Raw genomic sequence first — 25,420 nt, forward strand, 5'->3', positions numbered from 1 at the left:
TAGGGCAAAGTAATGCAGAGCAGATCCTCAACAAATTGCTAGTTCGTTAATTTACAAATGAATGACTTAACTGATGAAAAAAGTTTCCTATGAAAACCCCAGGTCATAAAAAGACAGCAAATGACCCTGATATGTCTCCAGTGGCTGAAGAGAAGTGTGGCCCATTCTAGTTAGCCTTCTATTCCTATTTCAAGAAGACAAAGGCAGTCACAGAGAGTTCTGTAGCATTTAATTAAATATATGATTGTAACACACGTCGGATATATGTAATATACTTAGCAGCTCTGCAGAATGTTTGTAATGCATGTGGAAAGTACACAGTCAAATCAGAGACTTTCAGTGTAGTGAACAATGGATATGTTAAAGAATAACTTCAAAGAAAAACCACTGGGCTGACAGAAATGCCATCCAATCTGCATCATTCTAGCTGTCTGATCACATATGCTCACCATCTTCCTAGCCAATTCCAAGTTTTGTAGTCTGTCTCGAAACAGTCCATGCCTGACTTTTCTGAAGACAATTCCCCTGAAAATCAAATGAAGGTAAAATGTCTGTCGAATAAGCCAAGGTTTTCTAGCTTCAGATATGGTTGTTTAATTGACCAATTTTGCTGCCTAATTATCAATTTTCATTTCATGCTATAAGAACAAACAGTTTGCATCTCTGGTTTATACACTGTCTCTGACCAGGAGTTTTTCTGTTTTAATGAAATCCCAAAGGGGGTTGGTCAGAACAAACTTGTCATCTTACATTATACACAGTCCCTGAGTACATAATCAAGCATTAGCAGCAGTTATGATTATAAGAGTATGATACATAGATTTTACACATCTCTGGTAACAGACATTCACACACTGAATTCAAATGATAGTCTGTGTCAAACAACATTAAAACAGATTTTAAAGCTGGAGGGAACTTGATCTTCCTTGAGACCTATTCCTTTCTTTCTTTGAGAGATGATTTATTTACATGAGGGATACAGTTACACCTTCCAGTCCTGACTTGACATGTAAGGTTGAGTAACTTACCTGTCCTGTCCATGTCCCAGTTTTCACATAAGGCAAAGATGATGATAATAAGTAAATAGGACCTCTGTGACTAAGGCGCAAGAGGCTTGTGAGGTTTCCTGTGATAACCTGTTCCTTGAGACTTGGTTCACATTTCTGCAGAAGGTAAAGACCCCACGTCCATCTGTTGGCAAATGTCTTCTGCTCACATGCCAGGCAGATTCTGCTTTTCCTCCACACAGATGGGCACCCCTTTTTGTGGCATTTTCCCTGACTGTCTTCCAACAGGGCACTTTAAACATATCTCCATTACAGCATTTTGTGTTGTTATAACCACTCATTTTGAAAGCTACCTTTTATTAGATATTTAAGGGCAGGGTCCCAATCTTGTTTGTCTTAGACCTCCCAGACTACCACTGTGGCTGGCACAGAGCAAGATTTCCATAAATACATACCAAGAAAACTAAATGGATAATGCTATGGAAGTGCTTTGAAAAATCACAAAAGCACTGAGCAAATCTAAGGGATTATGGGACTATAGTCATTCCTACTGATTCAGAGAAAAGGCCTTGGAAGGCACAACTCTGCACGGATCTGATTATCATTAGGCATCTAAGCCAAAGATAAGGTCTATTAGTCCACTATTTAAAACTCCCTTCAGAGACATCAGAAAACAAAACAAAACCAACACAAAAACTAAAAAAAAATAAAAAACTTAGTCTCCTACCCAAACAAACTAAAAACAGACAAAGAAAAAATGCAAAATGTAAACAACAGCAACAAGAACAACAAGGACCAACTCCTAAACAGCAACACTGATCTTAGACTGGTGTCCTTCTTGGTCTATGTACACCCAGAGTCAGGGTTGTGTTGGGGGTGGTCTGGGGATCTGTGGAAAGGGATCAACTGTACTCCCCTGAGCTGAGAGTGCTCTGCTCTCTTGACTTGGCTTGAGACAGTCTCTAATTATTTATCTGGACCAAGAAATGCAAGAGGACACACATCATATATTCTCTAAACCTTCAAGAACATGGCCACAATTGGCTCACGTGCAGCATGGGCTTGTAATTCCTTCTCCCTGAAGTTTTTGGCAGCATTCATACTGGTAGAAATTGGGGACAGCAGATGTATTTGGGTTGGGGAGTCTCTACACACAGAGGAGAGTTTGCCTTGGCTCGTTGCTCAAATACATCAGTGTCCAGAGTCAGTAAGAGGTTCTTCCATTATCAAGGGAGGTCATTGGGTGGCAGGAGCAAGAGGGTCCTAACAGTAAGTAACAATAGAAATTCTGGGCTTCTAGTTGATTCTCCTTTAAGCACTTGTTAAGAAAAATGGAATAAAATGAGCTTTGTAGCTTTTTGTAGACATGGCTGGTTGTGGTGCTTCATACATCATGAGACCATTCCTCCCCACCATCTTCCTTGTAGCTCTTTTAGTTCCAGTGAACATAGGTCCCCATTTTCCTGGGACATTTCAGTTTACAATTATTGTCCTGGAGTGATAACTTATAACTTTCCTTTTCACCTGCAAAAGTGACCCAGTTTGGACAATGCATTATACCAGGGATCCCCGACCTCCATAATCTAATGCCTGAAGTGGAGCTGATGTGATCATAACAGAAATAAAGTGCAAAATAAATGCAATGCACTTGAACCATCCTGAAACCATTTCCACCCACACCGCATCATCCTTGGAAAAATTGTCTTCCATGAATCTGGTTTCAGGTGCCAAAAAGGTTGGAGACAACTACATTATAGAGTGACCAGGATCTAGGTGAAGTTTGGCACTGGAGAGTAGGACAGTCCCTGACTGAGGAAGGCATGTGACTTGGAAGAGACTCCAGCTAGACTCCTGGGCAGCAAAACTTGATTCTACCTCTTGCTGCAGACAGATTAATTTAAACCACAGTTTCATCATCTGTGACACAGGGAATAATGCTAATTGAGCCCACCTCCCAGGATTACTGTGAGGATGCAGCGAGACAAGATGTGCAGAGCACGCAGCACGGCGCTGTGTACATAGTGAGTCCTGGTCATGGTATCCAACACCCTGTTCTCCTTTCCCTCTTTCTTCCCTTGCTCCCTTTCTGTCCTCCCCAACCCTCTGTCATTTCCTCCATCCTTCCTTTCCCTCTTTCCCTTTTTTCCTTTCTGAAATAAATGAATCATGGCATTGCCTGAAACAGAATGCCCCTGTCTCCTGCCTCCTGCCCCAGAAGTGCTGCTTCAGAACCCTTGACCATGTAGAGGGACCACGTTCAATTTGTTTGTTTGTGCTGTCGGGGAGAGTAGGACTCAGTCATCTTCATTCACCGTGATGGTTCTGATCTTGGGTTTCTTACAACTCACTGGTTTTGGTAGAAGCTGGACATGGTGACATAGGCTTCTTCTTGACTTGATCCAAAGGAAGTGAGGATGGGCTGCCCCTGGGCCACAGGGTTCAATGTCAGGATTCCGGGTTGGAATGGAAACGGAGGGTGCAGGGAGCTGTTTGCAGTTCCAGGTCCAAGCAGCATGTCCTGGTACACTAGAGGTCTGCTCTTACCACCTTCCCTGCCATTAGGAGACCTGGAGGAGGGGAGCCCAGGGGCGTCACACACACTGGCATTCCCAGCCAGGCATCTGAATGGTGACTCTCCTCGGAAAATTTTAGGGGTAATGCCTGCTTGCTCGGAAGGCCAGCTGGGACCCTGCATCCCGCCTCTGAGCCTCTGCTTCTCACTCTCCTCTAGCTGCAGAGAAAGAGGGTCTTGCAGGAAGCCTTCTGCTTCATCTCTAGCTTGAATGCCATCCACCTTATGAATCTGGCAGTCCAGGAAACTTTCAGGATTGAAACTCACATTCAAATTCTGCATCAAAAAAGAGAGAAGACATTAAGACTGCACCAGACAGACACATCACCAAATGATCTGTTCAGGAAAAGAGCTAAAGAACTTTCTGACAACAGTTTATAGGGAATGTCAGAGAATTACCCACGTTCTAGCTGACTCTTTGCCTCTGAAGGTGCTGTGACATTTCAGTGTCTAAAGTGACCACTTGCCACGCCCTCCATCCCTGGGGGAGCCCAGGAAATTCTGAGACTTGTATTACATTTTAGATTCCTACTTCCAGAAACTTGCTGCTGGCATCATCTGAGGGACCCTAGTTATGTGATGCACAAAAGACCAGTTGAGGTTCAGCCTGTCTGCATCCTACAATGTCATTCTTGGCAACTGGGATGCCTTTGACAGAGTGACAGAAGTATCAGAAACACTCACTTTTTTTGGTTTCTTGCACAGTTGTTCCAGAGTCTTCTTATGATCAGGGAGACTGGGCCATATGATAGGCTTAATTCTGAAATAAGAGGACATTGACGATGAGATGAAGGAGTAAGGAGCAGACACATAGATCTTCCCACTTATTCTGAGCTAGCAGTCAGAAGAGCAGATTTTTTCCCTTGGCTCTGCCACACTATGTGGATGACCTTGGACAAGTGACCTGCTTTCTCTGGGCCTCAGTGTCCCATTGGTCCATGGAGAGGTTGAACCAGAGACCGTGGTCAGTGATCTATTCTGTGAACAACACAACAATGATATACCCCTGGGAAGGAGCCCCAGAGAAAAGGGACAATGAGGCTTGGCAATGGTGTAGCAATGAAAGTAAAATATGATCTGCTCATCTACTTCCCAGAATTGGCATTGTCATTTTATTCTTCTCTTCACTGGCAGCAACTCCTCTGTGCTGATTTTGGTGGAAGAGAGACATATTTTCTAAGTTGCCCAGGGAAATTGCTTTAGGTTGGTACTTTCCAAACTGAAGTATCTTGGGGATGTGTGACACTCTGAGGATATCTTGCTAAAACATTAATAACCTGATGGGTCATGTCTAAATGATGAAATAAGCATGGCCTTCTCATGGGGCAGAAGGCAAAAGGGCCTTGAGTTTGTGTGCTGAAGACTCAAAAACATCTGCATTTCCCAGGGTGTCTTCACTTGCAGAAGCTTTCTGGAGGGATGGCTCTTAGTCTCTTAGGACACTTTAGTGGAAAGGTTTGAGGGGAGGGCTTGCCTTGTGTTCAGTTTATATATTTTTACCTCTTGTGAAATTAACTATGGAAATTCATCACTGCCTGAGGATGAGGATGGGTACTGTAATTCCTGAAATACCTTATTTCTCTTTGTAGTTTTCTTATCCATAAATATGATTAGAGTTCTGTCTGGAATCACAAATAACCATAACCACTCTCTTGATTAGTAAAAGAAATTCACCTTTTTTTCCATAACACACAGGCCAGAGTGACCATCAGAGCCACAGAGAAGAAACTCAGAATGCTGATAGTTAGTAACACAGGATCCGTCTCCCCTGGAAGGCAAGGACAGATCTTGGTTAGTAGTCATTAAGCATGTGATGGGGGAGACTTTCAGGATGCTTTGAGTTTATTGAATAACTTGAGCCCATTTAATATTTCTTGAAAGTTTGCTTTTCAGTAAAGAGGATGATGTACTAGCTTTTATGGGGGAATTTTAGCTTCAGTAAGTGGCACTGTTGCCAAAACTCAGCCTCTGTTTACTGGTCCTGAATAGAAACACGGAGACAGTGTTTTGGGTGAATTACAAAAGATAGATTTTATAGTTTTGCCAGGCAAAGAGGGTCACAGTGGGCTAATGCCCTCAAGACTATGTGACCTGCCTTGGATGGGGGAATGAGAAGTCTTATAGTATTCAAAGAGCAGAGCATAATCAGCTTGTGGACATTCTTCTGATTGGTTGGTGATGAGGTAATGGGGAGTCAGCATCATCAGCCTTCTGGTTCCAATCAGTCTAGGATCTATGTTCTGGAGTTTGGCAGTTTTCGTCTGGTAGAGGTCTGTTTCCTATTAAAAACAACTTGGGAATGTGTATCAGGTCTTTATCTGCATCTTTCAGGAAACTGTGAGATGCTAATTCTGCTGTGGTGGATTTGTAACCTAAACTGTTTCCAGTTCACCAGTCCAGTGGCTTCCCAGGTGGCTCAGTGATAAAGAATCTGCCTGCCAATGCAGGAAACATGGGTTCAATCCCTGGGTTGGGAGGATTCCCTGAGGAGGAAATGGCTACCCACTCTGGTATTCCTGACTGGAAAATCCTATGAACAGAGGAGCCTGGCAGGCTACAGTCCATAGGTTCACAAAGAGTGGGACACGACTGAGCATTCATGCACATCCCAGCCCAACAGCTATTTTATGTTTATACATCTTTGCATGTGCCAATTGTTAACTCTTGAGTCAGCTTTTTACTTCAAAAGACAAGGATACAGGGGCTTGTACATAGTTTCAGCACTGACTTAGGTGACTAGGTCCAGAACACCTGTTACCTTAAATTTAAAAGGGACTCAGCATTAAAGATAGCAGCACCCCCTGCCTGACTCCCGCCACCACGAGAAAGAAGCTACAAGCAAGGGATAATGAGGGGATGCTCTTCCCTATAGTGGCCTCAGCAATTCCCAGGGTGACGAGAGGAGGCTGGTACAGCAGAGTGGTTCTGCTCATCCCCTAAATGGAAGGTATATGGCGGGGTGTTTTGGGTTCCCAGTGGTCTGCCTGAGCTGTGTTTCTTTGGTTCTTCTGGATGTTCTCAAATTCTTAGACCCGTGGGATATCTTCATTCTTCTAGAAAAGGAGGGATGGGAAAACCACATCAGCCTATCCATCTGCCATCTGCAAAGGTATTCCCTGAGAAGGGCCTTAGAGAAATGGAGCGTTGGGATCCCAGTCTGAACTGGTAAAACTAGAGGCATTGGTGGTGTTTTTGTTTAGAACAAGAGGCTCCCAGGAGCTCCTAGGGACAGTCGAGTCCTGACAGCCTGTGTCAGCCAAGCAGCTACTGACAGTCCTACTCCCACTCTGCCTACATTCTTCACAAAGGGGCAAAGACGGCAGGTCATTTTTCAAAGAAAGTGTAAGAATGCCCTCTGGGAGCTCTAACTTGCGGGTTCGCTTCGTGTTTCTGCCTCTCACTGTCACTCACACACTTTGACAGATAAAGTACCAGGGGGAACAAGTTCTAGTCACTTCTCACCTGTGCCATTGGTCTCTGGAGTTCTGAAGTGGAAACTTGGACTCCATTCACTCCAGAAGCCTTCAAAATAGTTGGCATAAGGGATGGACCGAACTTTAATCTCATACATGGCATTGGGTTGTAGTTTTCTCTGTAGGAGTGTCAGCTTGGTGCTAGTTAAATTCACACGCTGAGGAGTAAAAAAAAGCACTACATTTTTAAGGTGGAAAAAGAGGCGCTAGCCATGATTCCCAAATCATTTCGAGCTGAGTGTCTTTGGTCATGTGGGCTTTGTCTCACATTAGTTAGACAAAGGGGCTCTGAAGTGGTGGTGTCAGCAGCAGAACTGGGGCAGAGCGAGCGTGTGAGCTCACCAACGATGCTGCCGGTGGTCAAGGAAGGCAGTGAGGCAATGGGTCTCTATCTTTATTCGGTGAGTTGGGCTCTTCCACTCGGGTATCCGTCACTCCCAGGCTCCCACCTTACTTTCTACACTCCAGTATCTTCTTTCTCTTTCTCTCCCTTTTCACACCCCAAGGAGAGATGAAAGGGAATGGTAAGATTAGTGAGCAAGAATCATTTTCCTCTGGAGAGATGTCATTTTTCATTGTGAAAAACAATACAGAGACACAGTCTTTCCAACACCGCCTACAATCCTTAAGAGGAAAAAGTGTTCTATCAATTTGATGGGGACAAAGTAATACCCATTGTTACTTACATTTGTATTTATCGGATTGTTAGTTTTTTTATACTGGTTTAAATTATATATTTCCTATTCTGTGAGATATTTCCAACTTCCTTACTAGTTTTTCTATCACCTTATTTGTCCTTTTCTTAATATTTTATAAGACACTTTTCTATTTTAAGAATATTAACTATCTGTCAGTTGTATGTGTGGCAATTTAAGCCTAATTTCTAATTCTCCTTATGATTTTGATTATTGCATGTGCTGATATTTATAAACATCTATTTTTATGTAGTTACATGTTTCCATGTTATGCTTTCTTTTACTGCTTTTATGCTTAGAATGTTCTTCTTCATCTTAGGATTATATAAACATTTATCTGTAAATTTTTCAGCCTGTTTGGAGTTTCACTTCTACATAATTTCTTTAAATCATCTTCTATTTTAATTTTTTTTGTTATATGGGGCAAGTTAAGCATTAAACTTAATTTTTCCCAGTTAACTGATTGTCCTGGTACCATTTATTCAAAATTATTCCTTTCTCTGCTTTCCCACTGATGCAATTTTCAGATAAACCCCAGAAGAGGATGGGCTCAAGGGCACCTACTAGTCTGTGTGTGTATGTGTCAGTGGAGATAGAAGGAGGTCTGGGGTGGGCATTACACCTATGTAAGTAGTTTATAGCAGCAAATTGCAAACACAAAAGACCGATCGTGGCCTGAGAAAAGAAAATAGTATGGATAAGTAGGATCTCTTTCCCCCTGAGAAAGCAACTGTCATCTGTCTTCCGTTAGTGTGGTACAAAAAGGATGAAAGTTAAGCCAGTGACTTCAGAGGAACCCAAAGCCCTGAGACCTAATTCTCTTTCATTTTCTCCTCAATACAGATTGTGGAGCCAGTCAGACTATTCCAACTGCAGCGACTCATGGTGTCTAAATAACCATCCAGCTTATAAGGATGAAAATTAGGCTGTTACTTCAAGCATTTAAGAACTCAGACTTCAGAAAAATTGAAGGACATATTGCATCTCCTCTCCTACTTACTTCAGGCTGTTTCCACAACTCCATCAAACCAGATCGTGGCTACAACTTGATGACTTTTCTTTCTTTTTTTTGCCTGGTTTGCCTGTGAGAGTTGTGCTAAATGTGATTCTTTTTCAGGCTCCCAGATAGAGAGGATGAATTTGGTCTCAATCTATAATGGGTAATATATGTCATTAAGAAACATTATAAAGACAAAAAATAGGGCAAGGGAAAAAATGAGAGCTAGGGCAAGAATGCACCAGAGAAGATCCAGGTTTTGTGCAGCCTAAACCTTTTACACTTTGGGGAGATTTTTTTTTTTGAGGGGGGGCAGATTTTTTAAATAAAAGGTTCATTTCAAGCATACAATTTCTAGGGACATTTCTCAGGTAAAGATACCTCTGAGATTATAAAATACATAGCATTAAGAAGTTTCTATTTTATAGTTTTTATATACTTTAATCTATACATATAACTTACTTATTAAGATACTTTTATACACATCTGCATAAATTTTACAATGCATAAATATAGTTGACCTACATACCATCCAATTATTTTCTTTTTTTTCCTGACGGTAGGCTACCTCATGTATTAATACTTTCACATACTTCTTCTGCAAGTGTGATGTATTAAATGTCACCACAAAGTCATTTGCTCCCTCACGATAGACGACTCTGACGTCAAAAGGAGCCTCAGGTTTAACTGGAAAGGAAAAAGAAATGAGGTCATTCTATAGGGTAATCAAGGAAACAATTATAATTTTTAAAGTTCATCTACTCTGAAAATCACATTCCTTTCTTGGATCAGTAAAAAACATTTCTTATTTTTCCTGGTTCAAAGCATGACTCCCTGGCAGTTGGGAGTCCTGGGTGTGGTCTTGTGAAGGATGTGGGTGGAAGTGATGTGTACCATCTCCCATCCTGACCCAGGGCCCCCACATGCATGACTACCTGCTGGATCCCCTTTTGCTACTTGGCGTCATAGGTGGAAGAGAGTGGAAAGCCACAGGATGAAGGAATCCTGAATGTTGCTTGAAGGAGCACCTCCCACAGGTTAGAAACACCCATTTTGGCTCTCACATCAGCAAGAAACAAACTCACGGTATTGGAGAAATCTGTTTTAGGGCTTATTAGTTACAGTTGCTGGTACTGATTTTACACGAAAACACATTCTCTTCTCCTTTTGAGTACTAGAGAACTTGTAACCAACTACCCCAAAGCAGGAGTATTTGAACTTTGAGTATTCATTATTCCAATAAAACTGGGGCCTTATACATTGTTCCAATAAAACTGGAGGCCTAATCTCAGCTACATGGAAGCTGGGTGTTTGCACCCCAGCTCTGGCTCATAACTTTCAGTGTGCCTGCAGGCTGCCCGCTCCTTCAGTCTTGTCTGCATTAGCTCTAAGCTCCTCTCTGGCTTCTTCCTCCTGCATACCTAGGATCATAGGCATTAGATATGAAATGCTGTTGCAGGAAGAGGTATTATTTCAGGCTGAACAAATTCTGAGAAAGGTGCTGAAATCCTAGGAGTCCAAGTGTGTCAGGCTACCTCCCACCCTTGACTTGGGGCTTCCCTGTCTTGACCTCTTTGCTGGTCTTTCACTAATGCCTGGGAAGTTAGTTGTCTAGGGATTGGACAGCTACTTGTTTGCATGGCTGATTTCAGACAGAGCTTGGGGGTTGCATAGGTTAAAATCTAACCTAAACCTATTGTTCATGAGAGAATGTGTGTTCATCAAAATTTCACTCAGTAGATTGAGCTGGATTTCAGGCTTATGTGAGCTGGGCTTTAAGACTGACTTACTGACCCATTAAATGAGCTCACATGTTGAAGTTTAACCCCGTTGTCATAATTACTTGCTTATAGTGGTGGTTGCCTAAGTGTTTCCATCCTTGATTCCCCTAGAGGTACTGAAAAAGAGGAAGTGGTTCTGTCTTTACCCTTGGATATCTTGTGCAAGGGGAAGTTTACCCTTTTTCACCCTCAGAGGTACTATAAAAAGGCAAGATACCCCAAAGGGAAGCAGGAGGAGAGGTCACGGGTGTAGAGAAACAGACCAACAGAGAAGACTGTCAACCCTCTGACACCAGCCAAGCCAGTTCCTTCTTGCCATTCGAGACAGTGATTAAGACTCACATTCTCAACAAAACATCTGATACTGAATTCCTTGCCTCATTCTTATCTCCCAAGGCCTCTCAGTAATGGGAGAATTGAGGGAAGAACAGACCAATGTTGATTATACACATATTCAGTGTCAAATTTACTTATACCATCTTGAGTCAATGATCACTCAAAGCCACTATACTGATGAGGAAACTAAGAGGTTAATTAGCTCCAATAAGAGGTTCCAGACCCCAGTAAGATAAGCTGAAAGACAGTGTTAGTCATTCAGTCCTGTCCACGACTTCATGGATTGTAGTCCACCAGACAGCTTCTCTGTCCATGAAATTCTTCAGGCAAGAATACTGGAGTGGGTAGCCATTCCCTTCTCCAGGTGATTTTCCTGACCCAGGAAAATCAAGTCTTCTTGATTTTCCCAAGAAAACCCAAGTCTTCTAGGGTATAAAGCTAAATCTGTTTCATTCTGAGTCTCATCTCCTTCAATTTATTTTTAAAAATTTTATTTATTTATTTATTTTTAAAAATTTTATTTATTTATTTATTTTTTACAGTAGTTCCTTTTTGGTTATCTATTTTAAATAATGCAGTGTGTACATGTCAATCCCAACCTTCCAATCTGTTCTTCCTCCTCACACTTCCCACCTGGTAACCATAAATCTATTCTCTAAGTTCATTCTGTGAGTCTCTTTCTGTAAATAAGTTCATTTGTAGGGAGAACAGTATGGAGCTTCCTTCAAAAATCTAAAAATAGAGCTACCATATGAGCCAGCAATCCCATTCCTGGGTGTACATCCAGAGAAAAGCATGGTTTGAAAGGATACATACACCCCAGTGTTCATTGCAGCACTGTTTACAATAGCCAAGACATGGAAGCAATCTAAATGTCCATTGACAGATGAATGGATAAAGATGTGATACATATATACAATGGAATATTATTCAGCCATTAAAAAGAGTGAAATAATGCCATTTGCAGCAACACAGATGGACCTGGAGATGATCATACTAAACGAAGTAAGTCAAACAGAGAAAGACAAATACGTGATAGCATTTATATGTGGAATCTAAAAAAAAAATGGATACAAATGAACTTGCTCTCCTTCATTTAGCTTTCATTTCTGTGCCTCACTCTCTCCCACTGGCTTCCTCAGGCTCTCCCACACAGGTATGCTTCTAGCCTCAAAGATGTGTTTGAGCAAATTAGAAAAAGGTGTTCATCCCTCAAGCAACATTAAAAAAACTTTATTTATTCTTGACACAACCTGAACTATGATATCAGTTTACCTTGACAAGAAAAGGGGAGAAATAGAAAACTGCCCCTCCAGACTTTACTTGGGGCTCACACCTAGAGAAGGGAGTATAAGTAACAGGGCAGGTGGCTTCTGGGGAGCTGGGCTCTGGGGAGTAATCAGAAGCATCCAATTTCAGTTTAGTTAAATGACAGTTCTAGTAATGAGATGTCACATTAGGAACCAGAAGAAGATGCTACTGGGGGACATGTCTTCACCACCACTCATCCTTGCCCAGCTGTGCTTTCTGAAGCCCTGAGGTGCTCAAACCACCCCTTCACAGATCCATGCTATCAATGGGGTGCACACCCTGTCTCTCCCCTGGCCCCTCAGAGGAGGCAACAGATCAGGTTTGCTGTCTGCTGGGTGGTACGGAATGTGAACTTCTAAAAACGCTGGGTATATGAAATTTGGGGGCTTCCCAGGGGACAGGTTGCCACCAGGAGCCTGGGAGTGTGCCCTGAGTGTTCACAGGCTCTAGCTCTAAGAGACCTGTGAGTCCTGTGAACTGGGTGAGTTTCTGTAGGAAGGGGATCTCCTCTGGGGTTCCAGGACTCTGGCACAGGACAGAGTCTCTGCCCTCTCTGCCTGCTCTCCGGGACTGAACATGGATTTACAGTATAAATGGTGAACCTTTAGATATAGTGCCCTGTGCACAAACTGAACATCCATCCACAGAGGCCGAGCCCCCAAATGACCAAAATGCATCTTGCTTGTGTCCCGTACTCAGAGACACCCAGTCGTGCCACCCACCCGAGGCACTTGCACTGGTTGTGTCTATAGCCTCTTTTCTACTCTACCTCTGCTTCTTCACAAGATGCTTGTTCACACATGAAGCATCTGTGTTTACTCTTTACCGTCTTTCATCTTAGTGGTACAAAGCTGAGAACTAGGCTCTAAGTTTCTCTTTGTTGTCTCTGATGAGTATTATTCTCTTACCTTCAATTTTCTTTTAGAAGGGTGAAGGGAGGGATTGCAAATAGGGAGAGACAGAGCCATAGTATTTAAAACCAGCCAAAAAAAAAAAAAATGCACCCTTCAATCACTTTGAATAGTTTCCCCCCTACATGTGTTGTTTCACTTGTCAATCTCCATAGGCAGAACGAATACATTAAGTTAGGGTTCCATTGCACCAACATATCAAAACTGGCTTAGACATTTCCCCTCCACCAGGGTATCTCTGAGGTTTGGAAGAAGAACATTAGTTACCGCAGTGTCATAAATCCGTAAGTAATGGGAAAAAAACTTTTTGTGTCTATATTCCCAATCTATCAGATTGATTTATTTGTTGGCGAATTTGAATGGCGAATTGGTAATTAATACTGACATAACAGGGCTTCCAGGTGGTTTTGTGGCAAAGAGTCCGCCTGCCAATGAAGTAGGCATGAGTACGATCCGTAGGTCAGGAAGATCCCCTAGAGAAGGAAATGGCACCCTGTCCATGGGATTTCCCAGGCAATAATACTAGAGTGGGCTGCCACTTCCTTCTCTGGGGAATCTTCCCCAACCCAGTAATTGAACCCCTGTCTCCTGCTTGGCAGGTGGATTCTTTACCATCTGCCACCTTGGAAGCCCCGTTAAAGACATAATTAACATTTAAATCATTAGACTGAGTAAAATCGATTACTCTCTAACATCTGGTAGCCCTTATTCAATCAGATGAAGGCTTTAAAGGCAAAGACTGAGATTCCCTGAAGAAGAAGCAATTCTGTCCTAAGAATGCAACATAGAATCACTGCTTGAGTTTCAGGACCGCCTGGTCTGCCCTCTGGAATTTCAACTCTTTCCTACCCTCTGGAATATCCACTCTTGCCTGAGTTTTTAGTCTTCTTGGTCACACTATAGGCTTTAGACCTTCCAGCTCCTACAATCATGATGGTTGATTCCTTAAAATAAATTTCTTTTTCTCTTCTCTCTTCTCTCTCTATCTATCCTATTGTTTCAGTTTCTTCTGGAGAATTCTAATACGTAGGCATATTTATATGTATGGCTGTATCCCTTCACTGTTCACCGGAAACTATCACAACATTGCTAATCAGCAATACTCCAATGAGAAATAAAAAGTTTTTTTTTTTTAAAGGTATATTTACTTAAACAAAAAACTTGGTAATTTAGTTAAACACATTCAGAATATAGTAGGCTTATGGGAGAAGATTACAAGGAATTCAGGAAAAGGTAAAGTGAGGTAGGAAAGGATGTGAGTAGGTAAAGTACTGGAGGCCCAGTTCCAGCTAGACACTTAGAACAGATGAACGCTTCCTGCAGGCTGTAAGTGCCAGTCACCCTCTTTCATAGCTGAATTTGAAGACCTTCAGAGTTCTCTCACCGTAAGAATTAATAACATCAGCTTCAAACTTTCATTTCTCTTAAAAAACTATGTGCATTAGAGAATTTTATCTTTTCTATTGTAAACAGTTTTCATGATTTGTCCACTTTTAACATCCCAAAACTTTAGACACAGATATCTATCTGTCTTCCAACATCAGAAAAATGACAACGTATCCCCATATACAACTTCTTACCTATCTTGACTATGTTCATTTTTCTGCAAGTCATGTTCTTTTTTTCAAGCTTCACGCATATTTTACTGTCTCCAATCAGTAAGAATTTCTTTGTCTTGAGGAAATACCTCTCTTGCAGTTTATTAAAATTCAGGCAATCTACATCCAAAAGCGCCCCACTGTAAAAAAAAAAAAAGGAATTTGTCTTAATTCAAGTATTATTGTATAGAGTGGAATAGCGTCACATCTACATTTCAGTTGTGTGGCTTTAAATTTGTCCATAGGGTAGAGCCACATTCGAGAGTTCAGCTCTGTTCAGTTCAGTCGCTCAGTCGTGTCCAACTGTTTGTGACCCCATGGGCTGCAGCATGCCAGTCCTTCCTGTCCATCACCAACTCCCGGAGTTTACTCAAACTCATGACCATTGAGTCGATGATGCCATTCAACCCCCTCATCCTCTGTCATCCCCTTCTCTTCCTGTCTTCAATTTTTCCCAGCATCCGGGTCTTTTCAAATGAGTCAGTTCTTCACATCAGGTGGCCAAAGTATTGGAGTTTCAGCTTCAGCATCAGTCCTTCTAATGAATATTCAGGACTGATTTCCTTTAGGATGGACTGGTTGGATCTCCTTGCAGTCCAAGGGACTCTCAAGAGTCTTCTCCAACACCAAAGTTCAAAAGCATCAATTCTTCTGTGCTCAGCTTTCTTTATAGTCAAACTCTCGCAGCCATACATGACTACTGGAAAAACCATAGCCTTGACTAGACGGACCTTTGGTGGCAAAATAATGTCTCTGCTTTTTAATATGTTGTTTGAGAGAGAGAAAATTAAAATAAAATAACTTTTTGCTGCCATTCTAATGTGCTGATTTACTCAAGCTCTAGATGTAAGTGAACCTGAAATAGTCAAACACGTACATGAAAATAATGAAATATTCTTAACTTTTAGACTTGATTATTAGAAGATAAATACTTTGTTTAGGTGGGAAGCTAATTTCTTTCTTTTTACTTTTTGATGTTCTGCAGAAATATATTGAAAAAAAAAGCCTGTAAAGAAATATTGACAAAAAAGTTTAAATTAATCTAAAGGATTATATACAAAAAAACATATACACTACAGGGATTTCCCTGATGGTCCAGTGGTTAAGAGTCTCTTCCAATGCCAGGGATGCAGATTCAGTCCCTGTTTGAGGAACTAGTAATAGGCTCCCACATGCCTTGGGACAGCTGGACCCATGTGCCAAAACTACTGAGGCTGCACATCACAAATAAGACCCAGCACAGTCATAAAATAAAATGTGTGTGTGTGTAAATCACTCAGTCGTGTCTGACACTTTGCAACCCCATAGACTGTAGCCCGCCAGGCTCCTCTGTCCATGGAATTCTCCAGGCAAGAATACTGGAGTGGGTTGCCATTTCCTCCTCCAGGGAATCTTATCAACCCAGGGATTGAACTCAGGTCTCCCACATTGCAGGCAGAATCTTTACTGTCTGATCCACCAGGGAAAAACAACCCCTGCCCCCCACCTACCCCTCATATAAGTAAATATTTAAAAAAATACACTTAGTAGGTAATTTTGGAATTTTTATGGTTAATTTTGGCTGAGTTCCACTTTTAATTAATCAACAGATTGTTAAATCAACCCTTCTCCCCACACTTCTTGGGTTAAATGCTCTAGGAACTGAATTCTGTCACTTCTGTGACCTCCTATTCCCTAAAAGATCAGACTTTCAGGAAATGCAAGAAAAGAGAATGTTGCCTACAATGCAACTCCATCGAAAGCTCCAAATTGTATTCTTTCAAAAAATTCCTCCAGGGATGGGACCCACATCTCCTGTGTCTCCTACACTGCAGGCAAATTCTTTACTACTGAGCCATCAGGGAAGCCTACATGTATACCCTGTTGTATTAAAAACAGATAACCAACAAGGACTTACAGTATAGCATGTGGAACTCTGCTCAATGTTATGTGGCAGCCTGGATGGGAGTGGAGTTTGAGGAAAATGAATACATATGTATGTAAGACTGAGTCCATTTGATGTTCACCTGAAGCTATCACTGTTTATTAATCAGCTAGATCTCAATACAAAAAGTTTTTTTTAAAAATATGTTTTAGTTCCAGAATAGCTTATATCACACTAACCCTCAACAAAAAACTACAATAAACTTTGAACAAGATATTTTTGAAAATACTCTTTAAATACTATTGGAGAATAATCAAAAGTAGGCAGTAACTAAAGGGAATTTAATTCTTTAGAAAAGGGTGAATCTTTCTTTCTATGTTGTTTGTTTTGTTTTATCTAAGGCTACTTTGTGGTGGGCATTTAGAATCTAATAGAAGGCCACAGTTTTACTGTCTTAAGTTAGAGGACAGAATTTCATTTGGCCGGAATGGCTGGGTATTTTTAAGGGGGAAAAGCCTAGAAATGAGGAAGCTTTAGAGATAGAAGACACCAGGTCTATACATAAACTCTGTTTAAATTATTATATGTCCCCTTAATTATGCTAATGTGGAGGAAGCTCCAAGGAAACTGTGAAAATAGCTAGATAGTTCTAGAAAGAACTAAACAGATATTTTTGGTGCTGCCTGAAAAGAAAAATTTGGAGATTAATCCAGCTAAGTTAACTGAGTAACAGAGTTAAAATTAATGCTTGCCAGAGGAAATTAGGGAGAAGGCAATGGCAACCCACTTCAGTACTCTTGCCTGGAAAATCCCATGGAAGGAGGAGCCTAGTAGGCTGTGGTCCATGGGGTCACGAAGAGTCGGACACGAGTGAGCGACTTCACTTTCACTTTTCACTTTCATGCATTGGAAAAGGAAATGGCAACCCACTCCAGGGTTCTTACCTGGAGAATCCCCGGGACAGGGGAGCCTGGTGGGCTGCCGTCTATGGGGTCTCACAGAGTCAGACACGACTGAAGCGACTTAGCAGCAGCAGCAGAGGAAGTTATCAAAACCCAGTAAATAAATAAACCACTCTATTTTCAAAAGCACCCTTCCTACATTCAAAAGCTGTTGCAAAAGAGCAGAAAAAGAAAAACATGACACATAGTCAAGTCAAAAAGCAGTCAATGGAAATTGACCCTAAGGTGACTTGGATATCGGAACCAGCAGAAAAGAACTTTTCAGCAGCTTTTGTAAATATGTTTAAGGGCTAAACAAAAAATGCTATCATAATCATTAAGCAAATTTATAACTTTAGTGGAGAAGTGGAAGCTAGAAAAGAGAACAAAATGAAAATACTATAACTGACAAGTATAAATGTAAAGTTTTAAAGGATGGCCTTAATAGCAGATAGAAGATGGCAGAAGCAAAGGTTGGTGAAGTTGAAGATAGATCAATAGAAATTTTTCAGTCTGAAACAACAGAAACAAAGTCTTGTTGACCTGTGGGACAATATCAAGGGGACAAATAAATATGCAATTAGAGTTTCAGAATAAAAAGAGAGGAAGAATTTGGCTGAAAAATACTTAAAGAAATAATATTCCCAAATTTCCAATATGTCGGAAAGCATATCAACTTCTGGGCTTAAAAAACTCAGCCAATTCAAGCAGAATAAGTACAAAGGAAGCCATACCTAGGTACATCATGGTCAAATGGCTGAAAAGCAAAGGCAAATAAATCTTGAAAGCATATGCAGAGAAGTAGATCACTTCTCATCAGAAATTATGTGACCCAGAAGACATTGGAATAATGTATTTAAGACTCTGGAAGGGGAGAAATTGTCTGCTTTGAGTCCTTATAGTATAACATATTCTTCAATAGTGAAGGCAAAATAAGGATATTTTTAGCTATATAAAAATTTACATAATTTGTTTTAGGAAGTTCTTTAGACCAAAGGGCAATAATATAGGTATAATTTCAGATCTACAGGAAGCAATTAGGTGTACCATAATAAACATAAAAAACACCACATATTTTCTTTTCATAAATTCTTTAGAGATAAAGATTGTTCAGGACTTCCTTGGCAGTCCGGTGGTTAATACTCTGTGCTTCCAATGCCAGAGGGACAGGTTCAATCCCTGGTCAGGGAACTAAGATCCTGCTTGCCACACAGTGTGACAGAAAAAAGCAAAGGATTTTTTAAAACAAATAATGTAATATTATTGTGGAATTAGTGGTATGCATAGACATGAAACATATGACAGTAGTACAGAGGCTAGAATGTGCTAAGTACAATTGTATTGTTCCAAGTTCCTTATGTTTTTCATGAAATAGTACATTAACTCTAAACTCTGATAGGAAATGGTTGAATATTGCAACACTTAATATAAAAAGAAATAGTGCCCAGATGTGTAAGTAAGGAAGACATAGAATGTTTCATTAGTTCTATTTCTTTCAAAGAAGTTAAATTGATTACTAATAAGTTTTCCTACAAAGAAAATTTTATGTCCAGATAAAACTGGTGAATTCTATCATAAGTGCCAATCTTACACAAATTCTCTCAGAAAATTAAGGAGAAATGAATCTTTCCCAACTTGTTTTATGAAGTTAGCTCAAGTCTGATACCAAAAGCTGGCAAAGATATTACAGAAAAGAAAGTTATAAATTAATATTCCTCAATTAAATGTTAATATATTGATGCTAACACATAACGATAAAGTAGGATGCATTGCAGGAAATCAAGGTAGGGTCAACAATCAAAGATCAATCAATATGATTCACCACATGAACAAAATAAAAAACATGGATAATCTGATCATCTCAATAGATGTGGAAAAAGCATACGACAAAATTCAACATCCATTACAACTAAAATCTCAGTAGACACCTCAACCTGATAAGGGGTACTTAACGAAAAGTCTATGGTTAAGAACATGCTTGGTGGTGAACTAGTTAACAGTTTTCTCCTAAGATAAGGACAAAGCAGGAATATCTATTTTCCCCACTTTTATTCAACAGTATACTGGAGGTTCTAACCAGTGCATAAGGCAAGAGAAACAAATAAAAATCATTAGTTTGGAAAGAAAGAAAAGAAATTTTGATTATTTTCAGACATGCTTGTTCACATGGAAAACCATAAGGATATTCCAACACAATTACAGGAACTAATATAGTGATTTCATTAAGGTCAGTTTACAAAAGTCAATCTTATTTCTATAGACTAGTGTCCAAAAATTGGAAAATAATTTAAAAAAATAACAGCTCCACTGATGATAGCAATAAAACATAAAATGCTTAGAAATAAAATTAACAAAGGATGTTTAAGCCCTTTCCAAAGGAAATTACAAAACATTCCTGAGAGCTATTAAAGGAAATCTAAACAGAGAACACAAAGAACTCAGAATAGCCAAACAACACTGAAAAAAAGTAGAACAAAGATGAAGGACTCAGAGACTTGATTTCAAACTTACTATAAGATTACGACCATCAAGACAGCTTAGCACTGTCACAAGGATAGAAATATTGATCAATGGATAACATAATGTTCTGAAATAGACTCATACATATAGTAAATACATGCACCCAATGAATTCAGTGGAAACAAATTTCTTCAGCAAATAGTCCTAGAACAATGTGGAAAATGTGAACCTCAATTTCACAAAAATTAATTGGGTATGGAGTATAGTTCTAAATATAAAGACTAAAACTGTGAATTGTTTAGAAGAAAACATGAGAAAATATCTTCCTAACTTTGAGGGTAGACACAAATATGACACTAAATATAAAAAAGAAAAATAAAACAAATTGGGCTGCATCAAATGAAAATCTTTTGCTTATTAAAATATGCCTTAATGAAATGACAATAGCAGATTCATTGATAGCAATTCATTAGTAAAATGAAATCGCAGGAAATAGTTGTAGTACATATATCTAACATCATAATTGTATATAGAGCATATGAAGAACTCACACCCAAGGGACAAATAATTCAATGAAAAAAGACAAAAATCTAACAGCTATTTTCCAAAAGAATATATACAAATGGCCAACAGTACATGAAAAGGTGGTCAACATTATTTGTCTTGCAAAATGTAAATAAAATCATGAGATACTATTTCAATGTCAAATATTGGGAATGATGTGCAGTTCTCATACACTGAGAGCAGAAGAGTACAGTGATATGACCATTTTGGAAAACTTGTTGGGCAGTTTTTCTTATAAAGGTAAAAACACACCTACCCCAGTGATACAGTAATTCCACTTCAAGACTTTTACTTTAAAGAAGTGAAAGTTTATATTAAACTGATTTGTGAAAGAATGTTAATGATAAATTTAAAAAAAAATAATCTCAAACTTGAGAAAACTCAGATGTCCATTAAAAAACAAAAGGATTAAAAATTTTTGATTTATTTGTTGGAGTACAGCTGATTAACAATGTTGTGTTGGCTTCAGGTGTACAATGAAGTGATTTGGTTATACACATACATGTATCTAGGGCTTTCCAGTGGCTCAGCAGTAAAGAATCCTCCTGTCCTTATGTAATGTCAATGTAAGAGACACAGGTTTGATTACTGGGTCAGGATGATCCTCTGGAGGAAGTCATTGCAACCCACTCTAGTATTCTTGCCTGGGAAATCTCATGGGCAGAGGAGTCTTGGAGTCAGACAGGATTTAGGAACTAAACAACAACAACAAAAACCACAACAACATACATGTATCTATTCTTTTTCAAATTCTTTCCCAGTTAGGTTTTTAAATAATATTGAACAGAGTTTCCTGTGCCATACAGTAGGTCCTTGTTGGTTATCCATTTAAAATATAGCAGTGTGTACATAAATCCCAAACTTCCTAACTATCCCTCTCCTCAACCCTTCCTCCCTGCTATTTATAGAGAGATATTTGCTTAACTTGTATATTTAGGTAAATAAATAAAATCTCACCATCTAACTTTGATCAATAATTTATAAAGATGGATGAGGACAAGAGTAAAAGTTCTTAAAAAAAATCTATGGTATATTTGAACAGTGGAATTAATACTCAGCAAGTGGAAAGATGAGCTATGAGATAAGCATAAACATGGATAAATCTCAAAAACATTTTGTTGTGTGAAAGAAGTCAGACAGAAAAGAGGGAGCAGTATATTATTTCATTTATAAGAACTATCAGAAACCAGCAAAACCAAAGGGTGATAGAATTCAAAACTGATTTCTCACAGGAGATGAGAGATTGAAAGGGGACACGATGCATCCTTCTAGGGTGAAAGGAATTTTCTGCATCTCAACTGAGGTGATGGCAACATGTCATATATGTTTCTCAAAATTCATTTAGTATTTTTACATTTTACCATAGGTAAACTTTACCCTCCAAATGAACTGTAATCAAAAAAGAAAGTAAAATGAAATTAACAAATGACATAAAAATTAAAGAAGTAAAGCAAAGTATGTATTCTCACTGTAAAAATAAACAATGCAGAGTAAAAGGAAAATTACTCATTTCTCTTCTTTCCTTCAATCCCCAGTTTGATTCACATCTCTTGTGATAACCATGGTTACCAGTTTGTTTTCCCTACATACTATTTAAATCCAGCCACAGAGTCCTAAAAAGAAGTAAACTGGGTCAAATTGGAAGTGAGGATTGTGGTAGAAAATGGTTGGCTTCTGTGAAGAGAATTCTTCTCATTAATCAGATGTTTTTTAGGAAAAAAAAATATGGAGAGTATATTCTCCAAAGGTCATTTGCTATCCACAATGTAGAATGTGTGTTGGTTTTCTGCGATGAAATTGGATGTGTGTACACGTTTCTCTGCATGTGCACATATAAGCCCTTTCCAGGATCATTCCTGAGCTCTCTAGCAGACGTGTGTGGAATATTCAATTGCAGATCCTTAGCATGTAGGAATGTTCCAGGACTGTTGGACGTTTGAGAAGAATCTAAAATGATATTCTCAATTCATTCTTGCTTTTCAAGAAATGTGAGCAATGAGCAACAACAATGAAGCATCACCATATGGCTGCCTTACAAGGCTGGGCACCCTTTAAGGGCTGAGCTCTAGGGCCTGCTCTCTGTGGAGGGGAAGCCGTGATAGGAGACTAAGAGACGACTGTGGTCTAGAACAGACAGCCTCGTTTCGTGCCCCTGACTCTGGCTTCAGGTGATCAGAGGAAACTCAGGGTCTCCCGTGAGTGGCTCAACTCTAGTCAATCCAATTAATTTCAATTCACATAATTAAATTAAAACAACTTACTTGGTGCTAAGTGTGTATTGCTAGGATTAGGAATGTTCTAGGACTACACTCCCCAACACAATGGCCACAGCCCCATGTGTGGATATTGAATCTTTGAAATATGGCTTGTCTAAATTGAGATGTTCTCCAAATATGAAATACCAGATTTTGAAGATGTAGATATTCAAAATACCTCATGAATATTTATGTTCATACTGTTCATATTTTTTGTTCATGTAGGTTGAAATGATAATATTTTGGCAATATTGCATAAAATAAGATGTTATTAAAATTAATTTTCACCTATTTTTTTTAAACGTGGCTACTAGACAATTTAAATTACATATATCACTCCCACATTTGTGGGTCATATTATATTTCTGTTGGATAGAGCTGTTTTAGGGTATTTTGGTGGGGAGAAAAGAATCACTACAGGTACCCAAGTAGACCCATAGGCTAGCAAAATTGGTCCCGTGGAGGACATCAACCCTCAGCTACTTACACAAATTCCTTTTTTTCTGAAAATAGAGACTGCTGGGGACCAGAGGATTCTTCACCTCAATGCCACTTTCCTCAATCTCTTATAAACTTGTGTAGTTTAGTGTGATAAACACTTTTCTCTTGTTGGTGCAAGCAGGTATTTACATGGAAATACTAAAAACAAACCCCAAAGGTTATTCCTCATTTGGTCCTAAAAGACAGAATCTTCTCAAGAGTTAATATGGTTTAGAAAGGGCTAGATTAACAACACTTGACAGATGTTGCTAGTTAGGTCATGAACATGAGGTAGCCTGGGCTAGATGCAACCTGTGATGTTGGTGGTAATTGATGAAAAAAAAAAAATGACATATTTGAAGTGGTATCTGTAGGTGGCACGTGGGAGTGACTGTGGCGCCTCCACCAATGTGGAAATAAAGGAAATACAATTACCTTCTGAGAGCTGCCTGTGAAAATTATGCAAACAGCTAAAAAGCAGGGGCCCAAATTTACATGCCTATGGTGTCCACGTGGGTAATGAAAATGAGAACAGTGGGCTAACTTCATGACTGAGATTTAATTCTCCATCTGTAGAAGCCATCAGAATTCTGTTCAGTTAATTTTTGCTGTCTGGGCCCAGTATTACCAAATCTGATTTTCAAAGAGATAGCTAGATTTTTAAAGGCTAGCAACTAAATTAAAAAAGAAAATTAACCACTTTGAGATCTGAATCAGATAATAGGTTTTATCAATAAAATCAACAAACAGATTTCCTTTGTTTTGCTTCTATCTTTACTGAACCTTTGGATCACATTTTTAAATGAAAATCCCATGACACAAAATTAAATATCATTTACAGGCACCAACCATAAGCCAGACACTAATCCTTCTACCTCAGTGTGAGCGGTTGTTATGATCAGACTTTAAATGTGATTCTCAGGTCACAGAGCTAGTTATTGGGTTACTGGTTATATTGATCATTGAGATAACAACCTCCCTGCCTGTTTCTGGAGCTTCAGCTTTGTCCCTGCCAGTACCTGGGAGCCTGTTAGGGTGCTGGTGAACAAAAAATTTCTAGGTCCCCCAGTGAGAGTGGATTTATATTGATGTACGATCTACTGCCCTCTCTGTCACCTCCCCTCAAAGATTTGAGCGTGGGACGAATATTTGGTTCACTATAAGAGTTGCATTTATCCATGTGAAGTTGTCACTTGGCATGCTGGTCATTCGCCTCTGTGATTTTGGCTAATCCAAGTCCATCCCCGAGAGATGGATCTGCATGTTGAATCCTAAATTACTGGTTTCTAAGCCTGGCAGTCTGGCGGCCAGATCAGGCAGGTGGTAAGTGCTCGTTGGAAAATGACCCTGGTGATCCCTCTTGGAAACATCTGGTTTCCATCAAAAATTCCACCTGTGTAAAGACTTCAGCAGAACTCAGTTTTCAGTGATTTCCAATTTCTTTCTTTATAAATTTATATTCACAGAAAAAAAGAAAAAGCTTGCATAAAGCAATTTTGGGGGAAAGAAATCCAAACTTAGCAACAAATTCAACACTGTTTAAGGGGCTTTAACTTGAGCTAGAGCACGCCCCCCCCCCCCCACCCCCGCCCCAGGTGGCCCTAAGTGGTAAAGAACCCTCCTGCCAATGCAGGAGACATAAGAGATGCAGGTTCAATCCCTGGGTCTAGAAGATCCCTTGGAGGAGGGCATGGTAACCCTCCCCAGTATTCTTGTCTGGAGAATCCCATGGACAAAAGAACCTGGTAGGCTATAGTCCATAGAGTCACAAAGAGTCAGACATGACTGAAATGACTTAACACACACTTAACTTGAGCTACACCGCTGCTCAGAACCCAGGAGTTGCACAAATCTTCCCCTCAAGGTGTGGCTAACTTTGTGAAGATGACTGCCCTCTAGAAGCATCTTAGCCTACTAAGGGCTTCATAGTTACTTTTTAACACAGAAGATATGTCTTAAAATAATCCCTTTCCAATGGAAATATCTGAATCCAACCTAACAACCCAAACGGAGGCTACGGACAAGTTGAAATATGACAGGAGAAATCAAGAGACTCGTGAAAGGAAGCGGGGAAGTTTGTTCAAGTGGCCAAGGAAGTGGTCAGGTACTGTCATGAGTGAAAGTGGACAGAAGGTCAACCTCTGCCTCCCCAATTAAAACCACTGCCATTTACCA

At 39.9% G+C, this 25,420-nt stretch overlaps 1 protein-coding gene across 3 annotated transcripts in view; it reads right to left on the bottom strand.

The window, feature by feature from the left end:
• Positions 1-207: 207 nt before the first annotated feature.
• IL7R (interleukin 7 receptor) overlaps positions 208-25,420 on the bottom strand; it is a 31,699-nt gene continuing 6,486 nt past the window's right edge. For 2 of the 3 annotated variants that reach the window (XM_061129962.1, XM_061129963.1), the window contains exons 3-8: positions 14,664-14,821; positions 9,274-9,431; positions 7,042-7,210; positions 5,254-5,347; positions 4,264-4,339; positions 208-3,855 (exon numbers count right to left, since the gene is read on the bottom strand). In XM_061129962.1, coding sequence (XP_060985945.1) covers positions 3,352-3,855; positions 4,264-4,339; positions 5,254-5,347; positions 7,042-7,210; positions 9,274-9,431; positions 14,664-14,821 — 1,159 coding nt within the window. In that variant the 3' untranslated portion in view covers positions 208-3,351. Of the gene's footprint in view, positions 3,856-4,259; positions 4,340-5,253; positions 5,348-7,041; positions 7,211-9,273; positions 9,432-14,663; positions 14,822-25,420 lie in introns of those variants that run through there. The other variant, XM_061129964.1, reaches the window with a different exon arrangement.

Source organism: Dama dama, chromosome 25 (genome assembly GCF_033118175.1).
Source record: "Dama dama isolate Ldn47 chromosome 25, ASM3311817v1, whole genome shotgun sequence".
Taxonomy (NCBI): Eukaryota; Metazoa; Chordata; class Mammalia; order Artiodactyla; family Cervidae; genus Dama; species Dama dama.